The 27,951-nt window shown below is 36.0% G+C and overlaps 1 protein-coding gene across 1 annotated transcript; it reads left to right on the top strand.

The window, feature by feature from the left end:
- PALS1 (protein associated with LIN7 1, MAGUK p55 family member) lies at positions 1 to 27,881 on the top strand (the record flags this gene model as incomplete). Its single annotated transcript, XM_082485582.1, has 13 exons — positions 1 to 367; positions 7,390 to 7,598; positions 13,620 to 13,697; positions 14,439 to 14,585; positions 15,228 to 15,389; positions 18,534 to 18,611; positions 19,533 to 19,716; positions 20,843 to 20,914; positions 21,377 to 21,448; positions 22,149 to 22,316; positions 23,022 to 23,224; positions 24,652 to 24,762; positions 26,984 to 27,881. The coding sequence occupies 13 exons, from the start codon at positions 1 to 3 to the stop codon at positions 27,158 to 27,160; spliced, it is 2,028 nt and encodes a 675-aa protein (XP_082341708.1). The 3' UTR covers positions 27,161 to 27,881.
- Positions 27,882 to 27,951: the final 70 nt, after the last annotated feature.

The following is a 27,951-nucleotide window of genomic DNA, read 5'->3' as shown; positions in this document are numbered from 1 at the left end:
ATGACAACTTCTCATATGAATGGACACATCACAGAAGATTCTGACAGCGAAGCAAAAAATGTGGATCTTGCATCTACTGAGGAACCTCAGAAACACAGAGAAATGGCTGTTGATTGCCCTGGGGATTTGGGCTCCAGGATGATGCCCATGCGGCGGAGCGCTCAACTTGAGCGAATCCGTCAGCAGCAAGAGGACATAAGGCGCAGACGGGAAGAAGAGGGAAAGAAACAAGAATTGGACCTTACTGCTTCCATGAGACTAAAGAAATTAGCACAAATTCCTCCTAAAACTGGAATAGATAATCCAATATTTGACACAGAAGAAGGGATTGTTTTGGAGAGTCCTCACTATACTGTGAAGACACTAGGTGGGTAAAATGTAACGAATGGGCTAATGGAGGAAATAATTAGCTGGTATTAATGTTCTTTTAGGCCATTGAAAACCTAATTTAGCTAATTCTTCCCATACAGATTTAAAGTCTTCTGGTCCTTTGGATTTGTCGTGGCTTAAGTTTTTGTTTTGTTTTTTTTTATTTTTTTATTTAGTCAAGCATCAGGCTATGTGCTTCAGCAAGTGGCTTTTCAAAACCTATCCATTTGGGGACAGTTATCTGCCCTGTAGATAACGTATGAATTCAGTGGATGTCTCCATCCTCTTTAGGCTGGGGAAAACCATGCTTATTATGTTTGAAGCACAGAGCAGAATAAGCAGTGAATGAACACTTATTGTCATTTAAAAGCAAAACACAAGAGTTTTAAAATATTTTGAGAAGCATGCTGGTGGTTTCTTATTCTAGCTGTTTCGCATTATCAATTGTCACTTAATATAATTACATTTTCTCTTATCTGCATTGGTAGTGAAAATCTGCCTACCGTGGCATGTAGACATTGATGAAAATGTAACGTTAGTAATTTTTGAAGAAATAGATTCTGAAATTCTTAATTTCATAGCTGTCATTGGTTTTTTGTAGAAAACGTTTCTAACTTTTCTTCCTCAAACAGAAGTATTTATCTAAAACAGGATGTGTTACTACAGTGAAAAAGAGGCACTGAGAATTTGTAGGAGTACAGTTCAGATTTTCAGATCTATACCTGCTTGAAGATCCAGACTGCTTTAAAAGGTGCCTTTTTTTTTGGGCTGCAGTAAAGATTCTTGCTATTCTTCCCTTTTGGCTGGTTGTTGAGAATAGACGATGAAAAACAGCTATCAAATTGCTAATTTTTTTGTGTTATCTTTAGTATTTGTGTGCCCAAGCAACATTTCTGCTAAAGACATGGCTCTGTTCCCTAACCTCTGGTAATCCTTATTTTACAAGTCCCTCTTTAGGAAAATTTAGGTTGAAAGGGTCATCAGGAAGTCATCCCATCCAACCTCCCGCTGAAAGTAGGGTCAGTTATGAACAGGGCAGGTGTGTACCTTGTTTTAGTGAAGGGCTTGTCAGCTTCTGCCCAAGAGATTTCCTTGTGAGAAGCAGATTCTTTACTTAATGAAGTGCTAGATATTTGATTGTGAAATTCTCTTCTTAGAGGGAACACAAAGCAGAAGATGCAAAGATTGACGTCAAACAGCAGAAGTGACTTCTGTTGGGACTTGCTTAGCCACAGTGGCTGAAAGCTCTGAAGACTGACTACACAAGTCAAAAATCGGAAATTGGAACTATGGAAAGGAGGAAAGAGTGGCTTGGAATTAGAAAGCTGAGGCTAGGTTTCATGCCAGAGATGCTGAGAACTAAGAGGGAGGGCTAGGTGGAAACCAATGGACAAAGAAGGTAGGCATGGAAGCTGGTAGGGGTGAGAAATGGGTCTGGCAAGCTTGAGAACCAGTAAGGAGATGGAGTTAGCTGAAGCTGTTTAAACAGGAGAGGTAATGGTGGAGAAACTACTGTGATGATGAAAGGCCATTTTGAAAATATCTATGTGGGGATAAAATGGGTATAGGCTGTGGGTAAAGCTGAGAGATTGTGAGAGAAAGACAGTATTTGTGGAAAACTGGAAGGAGGTAACTAGGTTTGGCTCAGCAAGAAGAGAAGGGGGGAAATCAGTGTGAATGGAAACTAGGATTGTGTGAATACTTGATGTAAGAAGAAAAACACCAAACACTGGAGACAAGAATATAGAGGTGTGTGTATGTGGAAAGAGAGAAATTAGGGAATAGCAATATATGGGGTAAGATGCATCTTGAAGGAAAATGACGAGATGAGTTTGTCCACGAGGACAAACTCCTCTTCACTTTTGTAATCAAAGCTTGCTTCTTATTATTTTTCTGCTGTCAGCATATTTCTCTAAAAACAGAGTAGTAAATAGCATGATTTAACTAAAGCTATTCCCATCAGTGTTCGAATACCATGAAAATCAGAAAGTAGTGTTGTCTGTCTCTACTCTGAATTGCAGTAAATAAGGCTTAAAAGTATGTTGCTTAGAGCAGAAGTATTGACTAGCTTGCTGAGTGAATATCATCTGTTCTTTGAGCTAGAAAGGCAAGGAGCTTTAGGAGATGCATTTAGACTAAATCATGATATATCCATATAGGCACGAGAGAGCCGAGTTAGGGCTTCATAGGCATCTGTTTCAATCAGAGAAGTCATAACATAATATTGACAGGCATACAAATATACTACTGTTATTTTGCTAGACAGAATTACAGTAACAATTTGGATCAGGTAGACTTAAGATTTAAGAAGAGAGGATTTATAATAGTTTAGTACTCCTGTTATAGTTGTACTTTCAATTATATTCAGCTGTGTTGTTGAGTTATTGCAAACTTTAAAAAAAAAAGTTCTAAATGAAATGGTGTGATCTCTTAACCTATATAGTCCATAAAGAATCTCTGTTTGGTCATTATTGCTGTCAAAAACTGAGTCATAATTTTAAATTTAACAAAGTGCTTCTTCAGTAACTTAGCCTCTTCCAAAGTTTTCCTCCACTATTAAGTATGTCCTTTTTTACAGTTCCTGGATTAATTGTTCTAACATCTGACACTTCTGCTGAATTTAAAAAAAATAATTAATTTTTTATTCTGAAAGCTGTCTGTTTCTGATTGGTATCAGGGCTAGGTATGTTGCCTTACCAATATATATGCACACACATTTACAAAATAATATGGTGTCATAGAGAAAATTTGAGTCCATTATTGTTAATTCTTCTGCTTGTTTATTGAATACCTGGAGAGGCCAGATTTAAAATTTACAAGGTTTTGGTCTCCAAGAAACTTGTTAGCCCATAACATTGTCCAAAATGTAACTGCTAGTATGGGAAACTTTTTGCAGTTTGTCTATTTCGTTATACTGAACTTCTGATCTACACTGCTCTTTCCATCTTTCCACTTTTGATGTCCAGGTAAGAGACCTTAGTCACTTTCACAAATCTCTTAAGTTTTGTTAGGAGAACCCCAAATAAACCTGGGCAGGTGCTAGTGAATTAGAGAGATGTTCAACTACCTTTATTCAGTCTTTTTTTTTTTTTTTTTAATTATTTTAGTTTTGGTTTTTTGTGGGGTGGGTTTTTTGTGTGTGTTAATCCATAGAGCCTCTGCTAGAAATCTGTGTTTTAAGTAAGAACACTGACCTTATTGTCTGTATTTTTAGTGTTGAAAATGTTTAATAAGCGCCAGTGTCTAATTTGGCAGATCTTTGCCAAGCCTTTAATCTTTTCATCTTTAAAAAAAAAAAGACTAGATTAAAAAAATTGGATTTTATTTATAAAAATCAAACAGGACACCTAATCAAAACAATTCTAAAGGGCATGTTTGTTATCAAAACAATACATGATTTAGACAGCTGTCTTAATGGAAATAACTTTCTGTGCACCTAGAACATGTGCATGTAAGTAACTGGCTTTTTTCACAGCAGTATGCTTTTATTAAACACAGAAAATATGTTGTTTGCTATGGTTCATTCAGCTAATTTAGTTAATTTATTTAGATGAGTAACTGACATTTCATGTAGGTAAACCTCTGGCTACAGTGAATTATTATTTTTTTTTTTATTAGGGGAAAAGCGGCCTATTTTTTGTTTCTATATCTTGGGAAAAACTTTAACTTGTATAAATATTTTATAAATATAAATAAGCTTTTAGACATAGTTTTGGATAGAACAATACTTTTCTTAATCCCTGTGATTCAGTTAATATATGGAGCATTAGAATGCTAGGAGCATTCGAGTGCTAGTACCAAGACATAGACTACTCTAGAGATCTATGGAAAAACTTGGGAATTAAGATATTGGTTCTGACATATAATAAAGCCAGTTGTATCTTCTTAAGTCTGCTGTTCATAATTTTTTTTAAGGTGATAAACAGCAACTATTTTCTTTTTTTCTTTTTCTAATCTAACATATTAAGCTGTGACCGTGGGTCCTCCCCTGCAGTTGCATACTTTTGCCCTGGCAGTCTTTTGATTAATGCTTATATCGCACAGTGCTCAGTCACATTCCAGCCATTTCATAGCTTAATGGAAAAAAGGCTGCAACGCTTCTTTTACAAGAAGACTTTAAAAAAAAAAATAGTAGTCGATTGCTAATTGATCTGCGATTAAAAAATGGACTTGTTCTGCAAAAGAACCCTGACATTTTTCTGTGAGTAAATGCAGACATTAGTCTTTTACTGAACTACTTTTCCTTAAGACAGGGAAACATTTACTTTCAATAGGATGGAGTCTTTTGTTACCTGGCATTTATTTAAAAAACAAAACAAAAAAAAACAAACCCAGATCTGTGATTTAGAATTCAGAAACAGGAGCCTAGAGAGAGTTAGGCATGTGTAAAGCCACATTTCTATGTGTTTTTATCTGTGTTTGGTTGTTTTTTTTTTATTAAACAAGTGACTAAAAATAAATTGCTAGCTTTGTGGGAATATTTAATTTCTCTCCTTTCAAGCATTATTTCTTTTAGAATTGTGATGAGAGGGGTACATGTTTGCTGTTTCATGGTTCGCATTTGGTATAGGGCTTTTATGTCCAGCACTTAAGAAGATTCAGGGTAGAAGGAAATTATACCGAGTGGAGAGTACTGTGGTAGTTTGTAAGAAAGGGCAACATATGAGGAACGAGTAAAGTGCAGAAGAGAGAATATATAGAGGCATCGAGAAAGAATACATATTTCTATCTTTTTATTATAGATGTCTATCTTTCTATATGTATTTATCTTATATAGAATATGTCTTAGAAAGAAATGTGTGTGTATGTATTTGAATTCTCAGATATGTAAGGGGGAATAGACAATTCCAAAATTATTGAACAAAATAATTCATGAATAGGAAATACTAGAAGTTAGGTTCTTCTCTAGTGCTTCACTGTTCTTTCAATCTGGTAACACTAGCAACAGAATTTCGGGTTGGTGTAGGGTTTTTTTAGCTGAACACTTATTAGTAGGAACTTTAGAATAACATCTGACTGGTTTACATTATTTTAATGCTTGAAAATAGTGCAGTTCCTCAGAGTCAGGAGAACCAGTCGCTGAGACGCTTTGGTAGTCTGCATACTCCACTAGATAAGAAATTTATCAGCTGACATCATGCTATTTAGCAAATATTCTTGCTTGAAGAGCGTTGTTTAGCCTTCTCTTCAAATGGCGTTTCTCCCTGTATGGTAGGCAGTATATTTTGTATACAGTTCCCTAGTGAGACATTGGCCACCTTAATTAGTGTTGTGAGCTGTGCTGGATTTCACCTGTAGAATATCCTGCACAGCTGGTATTGGAGCTTTCTGGACAGCTTTTGTACTGCTGCCCTTTGTTTCCTTGGTGGTTACAGGGAGAAGCCCTTGACCTTTGGTGGGTAGGATGTTTTTAGCATGCATGGAATGGTTTTGGAGGTTTTTGGTTGTTTTTTCTTTTTTTACTGTCCTGCAGATAGTAAAGTACAAGAGTAGTAGCTCTGGATCATTTGCTTCCTTTTATTATACAGAAGGCTGACTTGCAAACTCAAAATTGTAAACACAGATGTAGGTATGCTTTGTCTGAAATTAAAACCACTAAACCTATTTTATTAGGCTTTAAGGGTTTCATGTGCCTATTATCAACCTTTTTAATTTTGTGCTCAACAAGTTTGAGTCTAGCATGTTCAGTGTAGTGGTGAATTTGAGGCAGAATGTGTCTGTGTTAGTGATCAGTATCTACTGTGATTTTTTTTCATGTAAAAAATGCAACTTAGTAGATGTCTTAAATAATATTAAAACAGGAATGCTATCAATTAGCTCATAATGAATAAATGAAGGTTACTAAAACTTAGAATTAAAGCTGATATTTTGATACCAGTAAGAGAGGTTGAGCTCAGTATCAACTGGCAGTTTTACAATTTGGGATTTTCTTTGTTGTTCATTTTTAAAAAATACTAGGATTCAAAATTTTAGCTGACTGGAATTTATTAAAATAAAAGGTAGCTGGCCAGCCTCTTGTGGTTGAACAGAATTTTTTCAGATAATGTGTGAGAATGCATACATTAATTCAGGCTCAAAACGTTCACTGTGGGTTTTTTTAGTCTGCTTGAGGATTTCTTACATGGGTTTATAATTTATTCATATTTCTTGTTCCTCAAGCACTTACTATTGAGAAGTGACATTTTGCAGAAATGAGGATTGGTTTAAAAAAAAAAATATGCAAATTTGTTAACAGTCTTTAAGAAGCACCTGTAAACCATCAGATTACATGTACTACATTTTTGAGCTTTGAGAACTTACAGTATTCTGCAAACATGTAGAAAGTGGTTATTAAAATGTGTTAAAATATTTTATGGTCCAAGCTGAACTCGTAATCTCGTAGGTAAAAGATGTGGACTTTCTTCTGGTGCAAATGACTTTCAGAACTCTGACCCTAGATATCTTTTTTTTTTTTTTTTATCCTTACCTTTTTATTTTAATGTGCTGTGACTGAGCATAATTTTGTGTTTAGAAACTGAGTGTAGTTTACTTAACAAACACTCATTGTATAAGTAAGCAATGTTTAGTTGAGATGTATCTGTCTGCCATATGTGGCAGATAGGCATGGAAAGATGTATCAAAACAGCAGCAACTATTCAGTGCATCAGCATTAGTTTAGCAAAGGAGTTATTTTCACATGGCAAAATAGTTCCTTTCTCCCGTTGAGCTATACATGAGCTGCAATTATTGGATCTTTTATGTACCAGTGATTTCTTTCAGAGAAGAACTGCTCCTGCAATAGGAATTTAGATTTTAACAGTGTATAGCTTTTTAATTTCTCCTTTTTTACTCACTTGGGGTCTTTTTTGATTCAGATATGTTCTGCTAATAAAAGTCAGACTGAATAATAGATAACTGCTAAATTTGCTATCATTGCTGATTAAAAGCTGAACAGCAAAAAAAAAATTGGTAAAAATCTTAACAATATTCATAATTAATGTTTATATTAACTCGTACCTTATTTTGTTATTTCCTACCTAGAAGTGGAAGAACTGTTAACTTCTCTTAAGCATATCCAGCACGTTTTGGTAGACCCTCAGAGCCAAGAGGATATCTCTCTCATTTTACAGCTTGTTCAAAATACTGATTTTCAGAATGCGTTTAAGATACACAATGCTGTTACAGTCCACATGAACAAAGCCAGCCCTCCATATCCTCTCATCTCCAATGCACAAGAACTAGCACAAGAGGTATGTACAGTATGCATCTCTGTGATATATACGAAACCTATAATCATGGCTGTTGTTGAAATATGTACTTGTCAAGCTTGTCTGAGTTATTGAATGTTGAATATGAAAGGGATTATAATAGTCACTGATTGCTGTATCCGGTTTTTCCAGATTTCCAAAGTAACCAGAAAAATATTTTGGGGATAAGAACTCCCCTTTTTAGCATGGATAGATACGTGACAGAAAAGTACTATGTTTAAACACAGGAAAAGAAAGGGATTATGAAAATCTGACTCTTTTACTTTCATTATTCTTTATTCTAAGCATTCAGAAATTGAATTACATTTCTCTGTTATTGTGACTTTCCTGTGAGTTGAGCTATGGTTCTTAAATTGGGAGACATCTCTGAATATACAGCCATGCTGGAAACAAGCATTCTGCTTTAAAGTGAGCAACAAATCCCTTCAATATTTAATTTTGATCTCTTAATTACTTTTAGAAGTTACTTGACCGAGATTTTTTAACTTTATTTTCAGGAAGATCTTTACTGTTTGAAATACTTTTACAGTTTCAGCCAGGCTAACTACTTTCTTTGAGGGTTATTGACTTAAATATAGATGGGCAATACAGTAGCTTTATAAGCATTAGTAGCAATTTACAGGAAACTCATCAGATACAAAGTTGATGTAAACAGAATGAGTTTTCACATGTGGCTGGATGCAGCTAAGACCCTCTGAGGGGTTGCTCAATAACTTTGTCTTCATTTTCCATGATCTGGTACATGTTTATATTGCAGTGAGGTCTGGCTATGCCTTATACGGATATACATTTGTTAACTTCAAACTAGCTACCTTGAATACCAGTGTTGGTGCAAGCATAACACTGTAGTGTTCAGCAAAGCCAGATTCAGAGGCTGGGTAAATGTTCCAGCACTTAGCACCCAGTGAACCAAACTTACCTGTTCAAAACTGGCTCAGGTACACCAGCTGGAGTACCTAAGCCAGTGTATAGCCATTCTCCAGTTGCTCAAAGGCACATTCCTCCAATTTCAGTATGGCAGTAAGTTGATTTTTTTTTTTTTTTTTATTTTTAGTATCTGGTTTTCTTTCTGCCTGAAGCAATTTTTTTTCAACAGCTCTTTCCATTCTCCTTCCTTTTGCTAGACTTCAACCTTGTAAGTCAAGGAAAACAGCTTTGCAGCAAATTTGAAGTTCTTCTGCAGAAGAAACTACTGATTCTTGAGGGACATTATTTAAATGTTACCTAAAGGCGCAGTGTGCTGATTAAACTGCAGCTCAGGATTTTCCTGTTTAGGTTTGTCAGTAAGGTGCCAAAACCAGGTGGGACTATTTTACATAAGAGCTTCCCTCTGGCTTATTCATCAGTTGTAGGCTGCTATAGGATCCTCACTAGGCTTCTTCAATATCTGAGAGCCTGAAGAAACCTTTTCAGTTAACTTCGGTTTGTAAACTACTTCCCTAAACACCTGCTTTACACAGGCCTAGTTTGGGATTTTGTTCAGATACAAGCTAGAGTTTTTGAATCTCCATTTATAGTATAGACTATTACAGATTTATGTCTTAAAAAAGCTGATTTTTCCCTTTCGTGGATATGATGTCCTTTTATTTCCTGCTTAATAAAAGTTTCCAAGGAAAACTAGGAAAACTTGTAGGTCTGTTTTCAAATTTTCATGTTCCTCCCCATCTTCCCTACCCCTCACCTTCCCAACATATTTCTCTTTTCAGGTGATTTGGTAAATCCTAAAATAAGAAGGTGGTGCAAAGCCAGTTTTGTGTCTCTTAGCAATCCATGAAGAAGGTTAAGCATAAAGAAAATATTTCTTTAATCTAAAATTTTTAAACTAATGGAATTTTGTCATCACCCAGAAGACTATTACATAAAAGGCAAACACATTCCTGCCCTCATTTTGATTCTTAATGTCTCATCCTTGTCTTGTCCAGCCTTGAAATTCCTGAAAAGTCAATATATTGCATATGTCTGTTCCTATTTTCAGATGTAATCTAGTTTCTCAGTGATTCAGCTTCTGGTGTATTTAAGCGACTTGTATTTTGCAATATGTTAAATAGCATCCTGAAATGGTCGAGCCAGAAATTCAGGACAAATATTTCTGTAGCTGGTAGAAGTTTCTCAAGAGGAACACCTTTGAGGCCTCCATTCACATCATTCTGTACTTCTTAGTCTTGCCTGAACAGAAGACTTTACACTTATTTTTCAGATCCCTTATTCCTTTTGGCAAAGCTTCTGTATTACGGTAGCAGTATGGAAGGAAATTATTTCTGCTTTAGGAAAAGTTGGTTTGATTATTTGGTGTCTTTGTTTTGTGTGATGGAGTGGGGTTTGTTTTCTTTTTGGGGAGTTTTTGGTTGGGTGTGTTTTTTTTTTTACCTTGACAAAGTGTCTATCTTGCATGCCCAGCTTTTTTTCTTGTACTGTGACATTTCATTGAGTCTTGTGTTTTCTATCCCTAAACATGGACATAAGAAGCTCCCCCAGAAAGCAGTTCATGTACTTACTTCAGGGTGTTTTTGTAAAGACACTTGCAAAAGCCTGGATTTAAGATACTGATAATATCTTGATGATAAAAGCCACAAGACATACAAGAAAGCAAAATAGCAGATACATGCATAGCATTAATTTTAAATGGCAAGTAATGCTAATGTGCATACTTTAGTGTACAGGTCAGCAGCAACAGTGTACAACTCTGTTTTGGAGTGCGTGTTCTAATTTTAAGCTGCAGACAGCTGTTTCGTCTGAGGCTTTATGGTGTGGAAGAGAACCTGTTCTAGAGCTCATGCTTCTGTAGCTCTAACAGGAAAAGACAGTTTGTAACACAATTTCATATTGCAACATGAAACATCCTCCCTTTAAAAAAAAATATAAATTACATTTTTGGAAGTGTGTTTGGGGGGAATTGTGATTTGCTACGCTGAACTTAATTAAAAAGATCTGTTTTCATTTACTCTTTAAGTGATGATTTGCTTTTATAAATCATATGTGTATGAATACTCTGTTGTGAAAACTTTTTTGATTTTTGCTTTTTTTTTAATCATTAACAGTACATGAGAGTGGAATGGTACATTTTTATTTTCTAGTCCTCTTTAGGGAATTCTTAAAACTAGTAGTATACTTGTACTGTTAACTTTTCCTACAGATTCAGATAACCAGGCGCCAAGAACTGAAGATTTTTCCTTTTTTTTTTTTTGATAAACTTTAATTGAATTAAAAAGGTAGAATGAAGCACTTGAGCTTAAAGAATTTATTTTGGAGAGCTAATCTCCATGTAATGTGGTATACTCCAAGTCTTAAATAAAAATAGCCAGTAAACATCAAGTGTAATTAAATTGATTTTAAATCCATTTAAACTTGACCAAGATGGGAGGGGGCGGGGGGGGGGGAGGATTATGGGAACATGGTCTGAATCTTGACCTTATAAGAACATCTGATGCAGCATTCAAGTTGTTTGTAATTTTTGGCTTGTAACAGCACGTATCAAATACCATAAAGGTATTCTTGCTATCAAATATATATAAATATATAGGCTCAATTTATATAGACTATGTTTCTAAAGGTTTCAGACTTGCTATTTTTCACTTCAGCAAGTGCAGGCAATTAAACTCAATCTCTACTTCTGAGAGGATGCACTGGAAGCTTGTAATTCTCGTATAAGTACCTTACAATGTGTGTGTATACTGTCTGATGTTCCTGCTCACCTGAGAGTAAACAACAGGATTTTGCAGATGTGGTTAAATTCTGAATGTTTAATATCACTCCAGTGCGTGCCTCCACAGTACACACCTCTGACCTGTAGTGTGTATAATGAAACCAAATTGATAGCTTTTTTGGGGGGCTGCTTGAACTAAAGTTAACATCATTAACAACAGAAGCAAGGCTGAAGAGTTAAGAAGATACTGTCATTGCCCCATATTTAGTGTGTGCTGCCTACACTGTCTGTAGTGTGCCACTTCTGGAATGACAGCCTACATTCAGATCTCTTCCTCTGATAAAACTGTGGGATTCATTACCATGAGTAACAGAGGAGTCTGACATGCGGCAATACTGGTGTAGTAAGTGGTGTATATAGCAGCCTGAAGCTTTCCTAGTGCTTCATTAAATAAGAAAATAATAAATCTATCTTTCTCTTAAGGGGGGGAGGGGGAAGGGACTATTAAAGTTTTGAATAATTAAATTATTCAAAGCAGAAACTCAACTTGAATAAAGGCTATTCACCGCACACAGAATAACTGGTTGGGCCTGGTTGCTTTCTTTTCCCCTGTCAAATCCCCATCCTCTGGCCTTGCATTCAACAGGTTTTCTTGCTTGCAGGACTTCTAAGTTGCTTTCTGAGTAGGTTTTCCTGTAAAAGGGTCATAAAGATTGGATAAATAAGGCTTTAAAGTTTTTTGTAGCTGCTTCAAGAAAGGAATTGAAAGTCCCTTGAAAGTTAGAGACCTTAAACCTTTGAGAAAGTCTCTTGTTGAGAAGAATCTCTTCTATCAACAGAGGAAAATTTGTTAGTGAAATAGATCCTTTATCATGCTCTGTCTGCTATATGTCATCCCAAAATTCAGGCTAAGCAGGGGATAACAGCTTCCTGGCCTTCAGAAATATGACTGAGGTCAGGCTTACATGAAGCTGAATTCTTTGTTTTCTAGGGTTTTAAAATATCTGTTAAAAAATTGCCTAAATCTGGCTTCTTGTTTGACTTTTCTAAGCTAGACTAGGTTTGCTCACCATGAGGCATGTTCTAGGGATGTCAGAAGGAAGATTTTTGGAGGTTTTGCCAGGTTTGTTGCTAAGCACAGGAGCTTGTTCCATGCGACAGTGTTTTGTTGGCAATGTAAGGATCTTGCTCCATGGGAACGGTTGATTTAGTAGCTTCTGCTAGAATTTAAAATTATGTTTACTGTTTTCAGTACTGTCATCTGGTGGCATCCAAGAGAGTTGTTAGCATTTCTGTACATAATTGCTGCTAGGATAGAGGCTCTTCAGATCTTTGGATATTGTTAGATCGCACAAAATCTTCATTATTTTCACTTTGGAACTTGTGGCTTCTTAATTCTATGTGATGTCGCATTACCTCATCTTAAAAGTAAAAAGCTCCGAAATATTTTTTCATCCCACTGAAAGCTGCTGTTCTGATATGTATAATCTACTCCTGCTGTCTCTGGATCCGTTTGTACTTTTGGATTTGTGCCAGATTTTGGATTGGGCCAGATGATAATGGCTATGGAAAGTATCTTCCGCCTCACCTTTGGATAAGAGGGACTTCCCTGTTTCTAGCTTTCTCTACAAGCGTACCAGGATTTTCTAGTATCTGCAAGAAATGATGGCAAGGCATGTTTGGTAACTATGAGAAGGCAAACCTTTTCAGGCAGCTGAAGCTGCTGGAGCAAAAACTGTTTTTGTGTTAATGTGGATTATTTGGGAACCAGCCAAAGAAACCTGGTTTCCTGGGGCCTTTTGAAGTTTTGACTCATAGACTTTATAAGGCAGGAGCTCCAGGATGCATTGCAAAACCTGTCTTGGAATCTTTGTTTTTGGTGTTGGTGGAAATAGTTTGGGTAAGAGTAAACCATCTGCTTTTAAGGAATAAGGAGGCTAGTCATGTTAACGAGAAATGAGTCCGTTTTAAAAGACCCAGCATACTTATATAATAGGCTTCATTGTGAATGATTTCACTATCATGTTCCTTTCTAGAGTTTAATTTTTTGTGTGTGTGTGCATCTTTGCACTCGCTCCTTGCGAGTCTCTGGTATTGTCAAATCTCTGTGATGCATCGGATACCAGCTTAGATTTGGTAGATAATCACTGAGGCAAGATACGCTGCAGTAGTCCTGTGGTCTCGTTGTACATTTTCCTAATGTGTACCAGATCAAGTTCAACCAGTGTTACAATTGCATGCATACACTTTACTTTCAGTAAAATGAATAATTGCAGCTAGGGGGTTGTGCTTGAGTAGTGGAGGGTGGATTGATAAATCACTGGGTAAGTTAAGAGTTTTACTACTCGATTTCTTTTTAGGTACAGAGTGTTTTGAAACCCAGTCACCACAAGGATGGGCAGGAGCTTAATGCTTTGCTGAATGCCCCACACATGCAGGTAAAACAAAATGGAACTTCTCACCTAATGGATATATTTCTTGGTCTTGTTTTCAGTATAACTTATTTTTTGCAAATGTCTTGGGCGGATTGGGCAAGGATGGATTTTTATGCTTCAACTCTGTGCAGATCTCCTAGTATTTTTCTAGATGAGTAGTTTTCATTTTCCACCAAAAAGTGGAAACTTCTAATCAAGTGTAGAGCAAGGTTGTATTCAGCCCTTGCTACATTCTACAGGTATTACGGGGTAATTTGCACATAAACAATGTAGCAGTAGATCAGTAGGGTCAGGGCAACGCAAGAACTGCTTTGCTTATCTATGTTTTCTTGTTTGACAGCTGATTCATGCTTATCGTAGGGTGCATAAAGGAAATTTTGTCCCCTAGTGGTGTTGTAAATCCATGAGTAGATTTTACTGCAGTAACTTACGTCTGTATCCTCAGTCACATACATAGTAAACTAATGTCTGTCTGTTTAGGAAGGAGAAGCTGTAAGTGCTGTCGCAGTCATGTGTTCAAGATTGGTTTTTTTTTATTCTTTTCCAAGCTGAAAGTTTTGGAAAGTATGTAGCAGTAGGCACTACATAGCTCTGATTTTTTTTTTTTAATTGCTTAAGTCCTTTTCCAATATTCTGTAACTTGCAAAGACTATTCAACTTGCAGAATTTCATTGAACTCTGCTATTTTGCATACATATAAACTGTGAAGTTTTCTGTAATTGAGCTGATTTTGTTTAACACTAGGCACTTTTACTGGCTCATGATAAGGTTGCTGAACAAGAAATGCAACCAGAGTCTGTGACAGATGAAAGAATTTATGAGAATGTTGGCGTATACGGAGGGGAGACAGTCAAAATAGTTCGCATTGAAAAAGCTCGGGATATTCCATTGGTAAGTACTGATACTCCATTATATGTAAAGGCAGCAAGCTTTTTTGTCCTTTGCAGATTGCTATGAAAGTTTTGGAATTTGAATGTGGAAGTGATGCTTAACTTGTAAACACTGTTCCTCCCTCCAAAATAAGAAATAGTCATAGATGATAAACTTGTGTGTATCTTCATGTATCAGTAACTGTACTATCATTTAGAATCTATACAACTTCTGTCAACTTGGGTTTGAACAGGACTTCTTGACAGAGGTCACTATCCCAAATTTTGCTGCAGAGGAGCTTACAGCCTTGTGCCAAACACGGGTTTTGGTTGTGTGGTTTTTTTGTTTGTTTGTTTGTTTGTTTTTCCTCAACTCTCATCTATTATTTTGCATCTTTCAAATAAGTGTTTCCTTAGAAAAACATTTTTTTTAAAAAATCATGAATCTTATGATATGGAGCGATTCAATTCTTCAGTCTTTAGTGCAGCTTGAAGAAAATAAGTGGTGTTTTTTTTAAACTGGATCATTTGGTGTATGCATCTGAGCTGTTACTTGCATTCTCTTTCCGCATAGAAATATTTCTCCACTGGCTTGGAATATATACAATAGATGGCTTTGAGTTTCATATGTATAATAAATTCAGAACGTGTTGCTACTACACAGGGTGCTACTGTTCGCAATGAAATGGATTCCGTTATCATTAGTCGAATAGTGAAAGGAGGTGCCGCAGAGAAGAGTGGGCTGTTACATGAAGGGGATGAAGTTCTGGAGATTAATGGCATTGAGATTCGTGGAAAAGATGTTAATGAAGTTTTTGACTTGTTGGTAAGTTGGACACTTCTTGTTTTCCCTGAAAAAAATACTCATTTCATAAGACCGAAGCCTGTTGGCTCTGCTTGTCATTTGTGCTCATACTTAGCATTAGTTTAAAACTATTTTGATTCTTATAGCTAGTGTTTTTATGTGGAGAGTGATTTTTAAGTTTTCTTTCTGATGCATAGTATGATATTAATAAGTTTAATGGCAGTTATTTGCAGAAATGAAGACTACAAAGGTGGAAGAGTTAGCTACCATCTTGAGACTTGTTTTTAATGATTTCTCAGAAAAACTTCGTTTAGTTCTGAAAAGCCATGATTTTTCATCTTTGGTTGAGTCTGCAATCGATAGACATGTGGCTGTGTGATTGTGGTAGTGTCTGGCTGGGATGGAGTTCATTTTGTTCATAGCAGCTTATATGATGCTGAGGTTTAGGCTGGTTTTAGACTGAAACAGTGTTGATAACGCACCAATGTTTTAGCTGTTGCTGAGCAGTGCTTGCACAGTGTCAAGGCCTCTGTTTCTCCCTCTGTCCCCTGCCTGCAAGTAAGCTTGGGGTGAGCAAGAGGTTGAGAGGGGATACAGATGGGACAGCTGACCTGAATTGACCACAGTGATCTATCATGTCATATAACATCATGCTGAGTAATAAAAACTGTGTGGTGAGTGAGTGCCTTTGCCTCACTTGTTGGGTTGGGGTGTTTTCCCTTCCCTTACTAAACTGTCTTTGCCTCAACCCATGAGGTTTTTCTTGCTTTTGGTCTTCCGATTGCCTCCCCTGTCCTGCTGGGGAAGTGAGTGAGGAGCTGGTGGGTGCTTAATTGCTGGCCAGATTTAACCCACCCCAAACTGTATCACACAGGACCTTTACATGACTAGACTTCTTACTGTTTCCCTTCTGATAAAAACCTTAACCTTTTTTCTAGCAGTGTACTGGCATGGACATTTTTCTGTTTATTACACTTTTACCATTCATAACAAAATTATGCGTCAGCTCAAAAGTAGTTAGTCAAAACAACAGGCAAGAAATCCATCAGGAACTAGTAAATGCAGAGGTACTCTCTCTCAAAGGCTCTGTAATGTAGAATGTCAAAAGCTGGGAATTACCCATATTTTCTGTTGCCCAATATTGCTCTTCTCTCATCCTTTTCCCTGTCACCTGCTGTTGATCAGAGTCCAAGATGGGTAACCTGGAACATGGCTATTAATCTTTGGTCTGATTGCAGCAGGCGAGACCATTCTGTCAAAGTGAGAACAGATGAAAATGACGTTTTTTAAAAAAGTTAATTTATACCTTTAATACAAAACACTAGAAATATCCACTAGCACTTATTTAATAGGTTCTTTTGGGGGGGGGGGGGAAGGAGAAATACATTTAGTAAGTCTTTGAACTATACTAGATCTATGTTCTATAGATTAATCAAAATCAGGACAAAGACTTGGGTTCTGCGCTATATGTTGCATTATTGTAGGAAGAAAAGACACCAGTATCCACAGGTGAAGTTGTCTCATGCTACACTAAGACTGTAGTTTTTAATGGACAATTTCCACCTTTAGTTGTTTTTTTCTGAAATTTGCTGTTCAAGTTTTTCAACTAATGCATGGAGTGAGATCAGGTGGAGGGAAGTAGAGGCAGAAGTGTATGAGGTTTTGGGATGTTTTTTTTAAAGCATTTAAAAAGATTCTTATAGCTGTTTGAAAAGCCTTCAATCTTTATGTGTTTTTTGGATCAGAGATATCTGTGATTCTTCACAGTCTGTAATTGTCTCCACTACCACCTGTATTTTTTTAAAAAAAACATAGATAAGTCCTATGCTTCTGAAAAGAGTGTTTTGTAGATGCTTGACAGATAACTCAACTCTGGCAGTTTAGTTCTCTGCGGAGAGCTTGTTCTGCTCTTCAGTAATTCCTGCAACCTGGAGTTAAAGAAGAAAAGACTTAAAACCACGATATATTAACATAAGAGCAAGTTACTTGCTGAAAATTGGAAAAAAATAAAAACCACAACACCTTACAGGTTTTTAAAATAGATTTTAAAAATCATTAATTTAAAATAGTATTTTTAATTCTTTATATGTTGTCTTTTGTATTTTGTAATGTGAAGTTTTAAAATGCTTTAGTCCCCCCAAAATACTTGAAACAAGCACAGAAGAAGGAAATTACTTTCCTTCTTAATTTTGCCTCACGACATGCTAAGCAAGTGATAATAAAGTGCACAACTTTAGAGAAGACTGTTCACACAGTCACTGTGAAATTCTATGCATTCCCCGTGGAACTGTGTGCACTGTCTGAAAATTGTGGACTTTCCTTTCCTGCAGCCTAATCATGTTATGCTCAGTCATGTTTACTTTATTTTAGCCTCAGGTCTGAATTTTTTGAGATACATGCATACACTTTGGTTTTATGCAACATAAATTGTTGTGTTACAGTTCATGGAATGATGTATAGGAAGTGAGACACTTGTAGACCTTGTGAAAGGTTGGCACTTGCGTTTAATCTAGGTATTTGTTATGTGTGCAAACATACTCTGCATATAAGAGTATGCAAACAAATAAGAATTCTTTAAAGCCAGGACACTTACTACGTTCTACTTTATTAGTAGGGCTGATTGCAATATTGATATTAAGTACTTTACAGATGCAGGATTTGAGTATATTAAATTTTTAAACAGTGTTTTATATACTTTAATGTTAACAGCATAAAATTATAGTAGAAATGTTTATATTTGAAAACAGTGTTCCACTTAAGCAATTTTAGAAAAATAATAATCTTTCATATATTTTTTTCTTCCCAGCATAGATCCACTTATTGGTATCCTTGAACAGAACAAGAGAATATTATTCTCCATTTCTTTTAAGTCTCTGCTTGACAGAATTGCAGCTGCTCCATTTCAAATAGAAATAGTTTATGTATGATAAAGAATGCTAGGCTTTTAAAATGCGAATATCAACATTTGGCTTTCTAGCCTGTCACTGAATCTCTGTATCTGTACTTTGTCTTTTAAACCAGTTAAGGGGTAGATGGTGTGCTGTTAGGAACTGCCTTTTATGGGAATTTTTTGAAGTGTTTTCTGAAATATGTTAGTTATTAAAATTCTGAACTGTAAGCCATATTTTGATACTGTATATGAAAAGTCTATTTTTTTTGTCTCAGGCTGACATGCATGGTACTCTGACCTTTGTATTGATTCCCAGTCAGCAAAGCAAGCCACCTCCTGCAAAAGAGACAGTTGTAAGTAGCTCTGCAGAAGTTCTTGAGCTTGGTGATACATGCCTTGTTTTTCCAGTAATGCATAGAAAGTTCTTCTCTAGGTCACTTACACTGTGGAGCAAAACCAAAACTCAATCATTTAAATTGGTTTAGTTGTTACCAGACTAACACCTGATTTAACTGTTGAAAATGATTGATGGGGTTAAGCTGAAACTCTTAGCATGATCTTAACTCAGTTTCTAAAATAGTAAGAAATTATAAAAGTAGAACTGCCTCTGAAATTCTGTTTTGAAATTCCCAATTTCTCTATTTATTTATATATATATATAAAAATATAAATACATTGGGTTGATGGAACTTGCAAATATGCTTTGGGAAGAAAAGTTTGCATACTAGAAACTTTGTTCATTTTCTTTTTGGCTAACATGCTTTTCTTGAGACAGCTTTAACAGTTTGAAGAAAGAATGCACCAATTTATATCACAGCCAAACAAAAACATTAATGGTTGGTGACAAAGTGAAATGTTTTACAAGTGAAACTTCACCTAAAGCCCAGCAAATGCATTTCAATCTGTATTTTTTAGGTATTTTAAACAAATCAGAAGATCTCTGATACTTTTTGAATGCAAAGAACTTAAATCAGTAGCTCGGGGGTTTTTGCCTCCTAAAATGGTGAAGAAATCGCATGTACTTTAGAATTAACAAGAGTTAAATTCAGGCCTTCACCTCCAACCTGGCACAACTGTGTCTGTTCCATTACTAACTGAAGTAATGATTCCATTCCAATATCTCCTGTATGTCCCAGATAAAGTTTGCATTTTATAGAATCTTGGAGTTTTTATATATCAGAGCTCCACTTCAGTCACAGGAAGATGAAGATTAATTCTTCAGGTGTCACAGTTGTTTTTTTTTTTCTTCTGTTTTTACATTTGATCTTCCACAGATCCACGTGAAAGCGCATTTTGACTATGATCCCTCTGATGACCCTTACGTCCCCTGCCGAGAGTTAGGCCTGTCTTTTCAAAAGGGAGATATACTCCATGTAATCAGCCAAGAAGATCCAAACTGGTGGCAGGCTTACAGAGATGGAGATGAAGATAATCAGCCATTGGCAGGCCTTATCCCTGGTAAATAAAGCGCTAGAAAAAGCTTGACAGCCAGTCGTTCCCATATCTACAAGAGCAATATTCTGGTTTTCAAAGACTTATATACACTTAAATATCCATTACCTTAAATATCTGTGACTTTGAACCTCTTGCAACAGAGACTACTGTTGCTTATGTAATTCACTTACTTAGAAGATTCACCTTTTATAGGCATCTGCATGTATAGATGTTAAATGCAGAGTAAAGCTACCACTTCCACTGCAGTTCACTTTCAAGAGATACTTTTGTCTTCCTTATTCCTCCACCTTGGGGACTCTGTGGATTCAGAGTTCCCTCTGCTGGCTGCTTACAGCAGAAATGTGGGACTTCAGCCTGCTTGTTCTCTGGAGATGAGAGCAGCTGTTAGGTTTCTTACTGCATCAAGTAGTCCGTTTGAAATATGTATCTTTTTCATGGTAGCTTTTCTGCATGTTTTCACCTAGCAAAGAGCTTCAGTTCCTTGTGACAGTCGCACTTCCTTTCTAACTGTTGGGGGCCTGTGAGTAATAGGGTTTGCAGACATTGAAGTCAGTATATAATTTTTGCATTTAAATATGTACTGCACTCTAGTCCGTTAAAGATCTGCTGATCTGTTAAATACAGTGAAAAAAGACTTCTCAACTTCCATAGAATATCACACTGTTACTTTATGACATTTAAGTAGGTTGAGAGGAACACTGATTTAAATACAGGCTATCTTTTTCAAGCTGAAGTTCAAAAGATTTAGTATAAATAGAACACATTTGACATACAAAAAGAGTTAGAAAACCGCATCGTCATAGTGGGGAAATGTAGTCTTTCCAGTAGTTTCGATTTTCTGGACAGTTTTGCCTGGAAAAATACTCTTCAAGAATAATGTTCTTCAAGTCTTTCTTAATGGATATATTTTCAAAACAATAAACACACTACACAGCAATTTTAGTTTCTCTTTTTAAATTTTAATTTCTCTTTTTAAATTTCTCTTATGTCATATTCTACTAGAACTTACAGAGATGTAAAAGCTTAGAAAAAAGTAAAATGAGTAAGTCATTACAAAAAAAAAAAAGTCTGGAAATGGTTTCTAAATGTTAACTGCTTTTGTACTTTTTTTTTTTATAAATGCATTAAGGAAAAAGTTTTCAGCAACAAAGAGAAGCAATGAAGCAAACCATAGAAGAAGACAAGGAGCCAGAAAAATCAGGTTGGGTATAGACTTTCCAAGGAAAAAAATCTAACTCTTTTAGACGTGCTAATTTGTGATATCTGGAACCTTGTCATTGTATAGTTGTAGAAAATGCTTGAATTTTTTGTAATACAAATGGGATGATTCTTTGAAATTCTTCATGTAAATAATGGCCTGAACTTAGCACATCATTTTATAAATCATGGGGTTTTTTCATAAATATGTACAATGTAATTAGGATAATGTAGGGGAAGTTGGAAAGCCCCTTTTTTCTTAAAGAATTTTATCTACCATGACTCAGTTGAAGTCCTCAGCATGCAATATTTGCTTAATACACCAAACTATTGTAATGAAATGAAGAATATTATGCCTTCTCAAAATTGCAGAATAAATTCTCCACTTAAAGATCCAGGTAGTGAGTGGGATAGCAAGCTTTTTATTGTATGTGTATTTGATTGTAATAATTTTTATTTTGGTTAGGAAAACTCTGGTGTGCGAAGAAGAACAAAAAGAAACGGAAAAAGGTTTTATACAATGCAAATAAAAATGATGGTAAGCAACATGTTCTCCACAGCATGTGCACTTAAAGCAACTATAAAAGATTCTACAAATAGCCTTGTGAAAAGAATCCTGAAATTCAGGATGTGATGTTAGAAATACTGCCTGATGACGCTCTGTTTGGGAGCAGTAGTATGGTTTGTACTAGCATTTAGTGAAAGATGTAAAAGAAGTGGCAGAATTTGTAGGGTCGTTCGGTGTCTTTATTAAAGACCAGATGAGAGGGGTAAAAAAACAGGTAGCCTTTTAGGCATGGAAGCACTCATAATTTTACAATGCTGAACCAATTTATTATGGTTTTGTAATACCATCTCACTTCGCATAATTAAGTTTAGTAAATGGAAACTTTATCCACAGAGAGTCTGTACGCTTTTTATACTATATGCTTACAAAAGTACTTTGGGCTTGGGATAATGACTTTTGTTGTTGGGCATAAAGTTTTATTCTTGTACTAGAAACTTGTTCCTTGCCAAGAAAGTTGTTTCTTGAGTTTATGCTACTACTTATACCAGTAGTAAGGGGAAAGTAAGCGCCACATTTTACTGGGCCAGTGGTGATCTTTGGGATTCTTGGTGAGTCACAGTTAGGTGCCGGGCAGAGAGTCAGGAGCCTGCTGAACCTTGATACTGCATGATAGGCAGTACATGCAACTAGCAGTAAAGTATGTTGTGACTATTATTGTTTCTCTCTCAAGATTATGACAATGAGGAAATTTTGACCTACGAGGAGATGTCACTTTATCATCAACCAGCAAATAGGAAACGACCTATTGTTCTGATTGGCCCACAGAACTGCGGACAAAATGAATTGCGTCAGAGACTTATGAATAACGAAGTGGATCGCTTTGCCTCTGCAGTTCCCCGTAAGTTTGACGGGCAGATGCGATTGTTTATTCTAAGCATAAATCTTGTGTTGAAAATAGAGTTTGGGGGTTTTGAGCAGGATATAGTCAGCTCTTGGATAAAGGACAAATAAAGCTGTGTGGCAAAACGTAGCTTTGGTAAGTCAGTGCAAAACCAGTGTCCCAACACAGTGTTGTAGAGGCATTATAAGATGTGCATATATTTCAGTTTGAATAAAATTGGAGTGAGTTACAGAAGTTTAAAAAAGAAATGGGTACATCAGTCAAAGAATTTTTAACCTACATAAGCTGCATATATTTAAATTTAGGTGGCTTTAGTGTCTTTCCAAACCACTGTATTTCAGTGAATTTTATATTTTTAATGTCTAATGTACCATAAATTAGTTTACAAACAGCTTAATGTAACTTGTTATAAACAACTAGCAGCTGTTTTCCCATCCAGAATGCAGCTACATTCTCTTCCTTTTCTTGTTGACGATTTCTTTTTTCTTCTAGCTAAAATAAACAAGACCTCTGAATGTAGGTTCAGCCTTTGGAGACTTAATCTGTCCAGGGATGTTTATTGTAGAAAATAAAATATTTGCATTTCTTGGATATTTCAAATGTCTTTTTTTGCTTCGTTAGCAATGTATCTCCTAAGAGAAATATTTATTTCTCCTCTTCAGTTCTACAGGTGTATTTCTCTTTTGTTGCTCTTGTTTGTAGATACTACCCGGAGCAGGCGAGAGACTGAAGTAGCTGGCAGGGATTACCATTTCATTTCCCGACAGGCATTTGAGAGTGACATAGCTGCAGGGAAGTTCATTGAGTATGGAGAGTTTGAAAAGAACCTGTATGGTACTAGTATAGATTCCGTGCGGCAAGTAATCAACTCTGGCAAGATATGCCTTTTAAATCTTCATACACAGGTATGGCAAAGCTGTTGCCTGTCGTGTTCTAATTGTAGAAGCTACTGTGAAAATCTAAAGAGATTAATTTGGTTTATATAAAATGACTGTGTTTTCAAGGTCCATTTCCATGTTTATTCCAAGTTTTCTTTCAGTGGTGTTCAGTTAACTATTTAGTGTGTTACAAACACAGCCTTCTTGTTCCTTGTTTGGAAATATACGTACCATCTTTATTTGTGCTAAAGGTAAAAGGGGCCTTAGTTTCCAGATACTTAAAGCTGGTGAGAACTATCTGAATTGAACAATTAGTTAAAATAAGATTTGCATCCGTGTCCTCCAATTCCTTTTTGAGCTCTGGGGTTTTTTTAAGATGGGGAGGAGGTTGTTTGTGATGATACTTGGAAACTGTGTTTTGGGAATGTTTATGCAGTTCCGTAAGAGACAGGATTGAAATACATCACACCAAACAATATTGAAAAGCTCTTTAGCTATGGCCTTTTGATTATGGAGAAAGAAGAAACAAACTGTGTATACAGACTGCAACTGGGAAATTTAGTTAAATGTGGCAGGAGGCAGAGTCCTGGAACACAGCCCATTTTCTAATATATATATTTATGCATGAGGTCTACTGGTGTTACAAATGCTGCAAAATAAGCCTCAAAACTCAGACATGTTAGTAAAGCCTGGTAGTATTGAAGGTATAATTAGCTATCACCAATTGGGACCATGTGATACTTTATTAGAATAGCTCGTGGGTATCGCAAAGCATGTAATAAGTTGAAAATTCATAACATTTTGAAAATTGATCTAATTCTGTCGTTATAAAAATCTGTCTCAGAGACAAGTTGTGTGTCCCGAGACACATAGAAGGAACCTTTTGGAAAAATCAAACTACAGTTTGGTTCTTTTTATTTCCTGTCTCTTAATATAACCTGCCAAAAAAAATATGCTAAACATACAGTACTAGTGCTTCTGGTACCTTGTATTTTAATCTTCAAAACAGAAAAGGTTAAACTGTAATATTTAAAGTAAACTGTAGTATTTGAAGACTCTTCTTTGTCTTAAAAGCTGATACCATTCCTTATCATTGTCAGGAAACTTGCCTCAATATAGCTGATTTTTTTTTTTTTTTTTTTTTTTTTGCTTTTGGATACCAAAAGATATGTTCCTTCAGTTTAGTTATTGAAGAATATTCTTGAACAAAAGTAAATGTTTGGGTTCCATTAAGCTGAAAAATGTTGGAATATCAATTTTTTTAAGAAAAGGTGACTGAGCTCTGAGTGGTGATGATAATACTGTTATGGTTAATTATACTGCTGTTAATATATTGTATAATTGTCATTGTGTTTGAAGAGCATATTATCAATTATAGTGTGTGAATAATGTATTACTAAATGCCCTTTTCATGTGTGGAACTGTTAAATATTTAATAAATCCTATTTCTGCAGTCACTGAAGACACTACGTAATTCTGACTTGAAGCCATATATTATATTTGTTGCACCACCTTCACAAGAGAGATTACGTGCTTTATTGGCCAAAGAAGGGAAAAACCCAAAGGTAATGTGTCTAATGCTTTTTCTGAAGCCATGATGCTTTTTATTTACAAATATGAAATGCTTATGATAAACAAATTTGTATACTCTTTATTTGGAATTGGGAGATGGTAACGGTACTGACAACATATGGGAAGCGGTGTAGTTGAGATCTGCGTGCTCCAGGTTAGCACATAGACCATACTAAATGAGGGGCTCGGGACGCTTTCGCCTGACTGAATGTGGGAGGTGTGAGGCAAGGGAATCCACTGCTAATTCAGTGATCCTGAGGCACAATGTCTCAGTTGGGATCCCTGCATTTGGGTGCAAAACTATGATGTTTATTTCAAAACTCTGCAAAACCCAACTTTGTCTTCAAGTAAACCTGAGAGTAACAGTTACTAGGGAGCAGATGATTATTGTTTTTATCTTGAGAACTTATCTGCCCTTGGAAAAGCATTTACTTGAAAATGTATTCCAAAACTCTTCAGATAAAGTTAATTTATTGCTTGTTCCTGTAGGATCACTTTTCATGTTTCAGCCAGCAATGTCAAGATCTCAGCTTATCCAGTTCAGATTGTTAAGTTAAATGAGAAGTTAGTTCTGCAGAATGAAATTTAAACCCATATGTTAAACCAGGATGTCTGAAAGCTCAGAAAAGGTTCTTATCAGCTTATGAGATACAAAGTGCTTATTGCTAGGATAATGAAATATGTTGATCTTCAGCTTTTTAACTGTAAATCTACTCTACAGTGGTTGGTGGGAGCACTTTGCCACCTTAGTGTCTTCAAAGTACTCACTGAATATAATGCAGTTCATAGGGAGGAAGAACAGTCGTCCCAGCATGAATCAAAGGGACTCCTGATATGGCTGTTGGTCAGGAATTGTATCTCACCGTGTTCTACAGCTGTGGTGTTTTGCTCTCCTTGTTTGATGCAAGGGTGATGTATCACCTGGATGTAAGATTCAAAAGTCCATTAAAGTCCAGGTTGTAAAACACAGGGGTTTTATTTCTTTCTTTTCTTTTTTTTTTATATATTTTTTTCCCCTGAGTCAATATGGGCACGTTTCCTCCTTCCTGGTTATGCAATGAATGAAGCTTTATTTTACATAAATCCTTAATCTTATGTGTGTCCTTTTTTTTTTTTTTTTTCATTGCAGTAGTCAAGGAATCCACTTGCAATAAAAATGAATACACTATTATTGGTGTTAAACTATGCCTGTTTTTTGATTAATCATATTGGAGTTGTATTTATTTATGTTGGGTAAACACTACTGTGTTAAACCCCTTCCCTTGATAAAGAAAAGGGTATTTCTTGTATGCATGCCTGTATGTGGCTTTGATTTTCTTAAGCTTATATAACATGTAGGGGACAAAAAACCAACCTTGAAAGCCTGAAGTCCCTTTTGAAAATATCCTCTTTAGAAAACTATCTCTAAAATTGTACCTGAAACTTCCTTTATAGAATACAAAAATAAGCTGTAGAAGAAAAAAAACACTCTTAGAATCCAAGTGTAAAAAAAATTCTGAAGTAAAACAAACCGTTCTTCCTTTGCATCATTTATCTACATGTGCAATATTCTTGCTTTTGACATACTCCCTTCCAGCACCCAAATCACATTTTCCATTTTTCTGTAATGTCATTTACCTGATGATATAGTTATTTGATCAGCTTAAACGTATAGCTCTCGCTGTGGTTCTCATTGCTGTTTTCTTGGTGAAAATATTTCAACGATAGCTGTTGCCTTTGGCTGTTTGGTGTTTGTAGTGCTACATCTCCAGAGGAATGTTGTCTTGTTCTACACCATTCAAAATTTCTCTCACACTATCTCTGCCATCTTGTCCTGGTTTGAGGTAAAACAGAACCAAGTTCTGTCTCCAGTCCTTTTCAGAAGGATAACGGGCTTAGCAACCTAACTTATTTTTCAGAAATGTGACTTAAGAGCCTCAGTAAGATGACTATCATAAAATGAGCAGTGCTAGATCTTCCTTGTTTACTTCAGTCTGTGACAGTTATTTACTGTTTGCCAGTTATGGCCAGTCAGAAAGGATTGTCGTGAGTGCCCTTAGCTTTCAAATATGTATCATGGTTCAATGTTATTGTAAACTTTTCAATAGCTGATAGCACTACCATGAAAATTTGTGTAGAAGACTTTTCTGAGTCGTGTTGATACCTTTAGCTACTCTGTTGTTGGTGGGGGAGAGGCTTACACATGTACACTAACTCTTTGGTTTTTGACTGCAGCCAGAAGAGCTGAGAGAAATCATAGAGAAGACAAGGGAGATGGAACAGAACAACGGCCACTACTTTGATACAGCAATTGTGAATTCTGATCTTGATAAGGCATATCAAGAGTTACTTCGGTTAATAAACAAACTTGACACAGAACCGCAGTGGGTGCCCTCTACCTGGCTACGATGAGAGCGCAATTCCAAGGGACAAACGGACTTCAATCTAGTAATCTTTCCAAGGAGATCGTGTGTAGGTCTGCCCGATTCCAGTATAAATGCGTGTGAGCTCTAGACCTCAGTGGCTGCATCCTTTGCCAGTGAAATTGCGTATTATTGAAAAAATACGCTAAACAGCTTGTGAGCCGATTTAACTGATCTAAAGATTGTCTAAGTTTTCTTTCTCGGTGGTCTAGAAATGGAAACATTGACTAAATTCTAAAACTTTAGATAGATTTTTCTAGCCAACTACTTTTATACATAAATCCACCTTTTTTTACCTAGAATCACCCTTATGAAATCAAAGATTTAAAGTGTGTGTGTGTGTGTATATACAGTCAATGCTGTCACATAGTTATAAATATGAATGTTATTTAACACTTAACTTAATGACTTTGTGGGACGTGATGGTAGTTCAGGAGCATAACACTACAGATCATTGGGCAGAGAAATAATCTACACACGAAAAATGTTAACATTAATGAGAAATTTCTCCTGTTCAAAACACACACAGAATGAAGATGCCGCTCTGGTCTTGGAGCTGCCCTGTGAAGCTTGAGTTAATATTTTAATTCTCAAACATTCCACTTTCTAATAGCACTGTAATTGGAAAATGTGTATAATGTAAATATTTCAATCCTTGTGTCTTTTTAGTCAGACTTTTAAAATCAGATTTGACTGCACATTAATTTTAGGTCCAATCAAAGATGAATATTATATTGATCTTTTAGATGTGATATTTTTATGGAATTTTCTTTAAAACAT

This window comes from Vanellus vanellus, assembly GCF_965231255.1.
Source record: "Vanellus vanellus genome assembly, chromosome: 6".
Lineage (NCBI taxonomy): Eukaryota > Metazoa > Chordata > Aves > Charadriiformes > Charadriidae > Vanellus > Vanellus vanellus.
The sequence above is the reverse complement of the archived record's forward strand: the minus strand, read 5'-3'. Positions and strand labels throughout refer to the sequence as shown.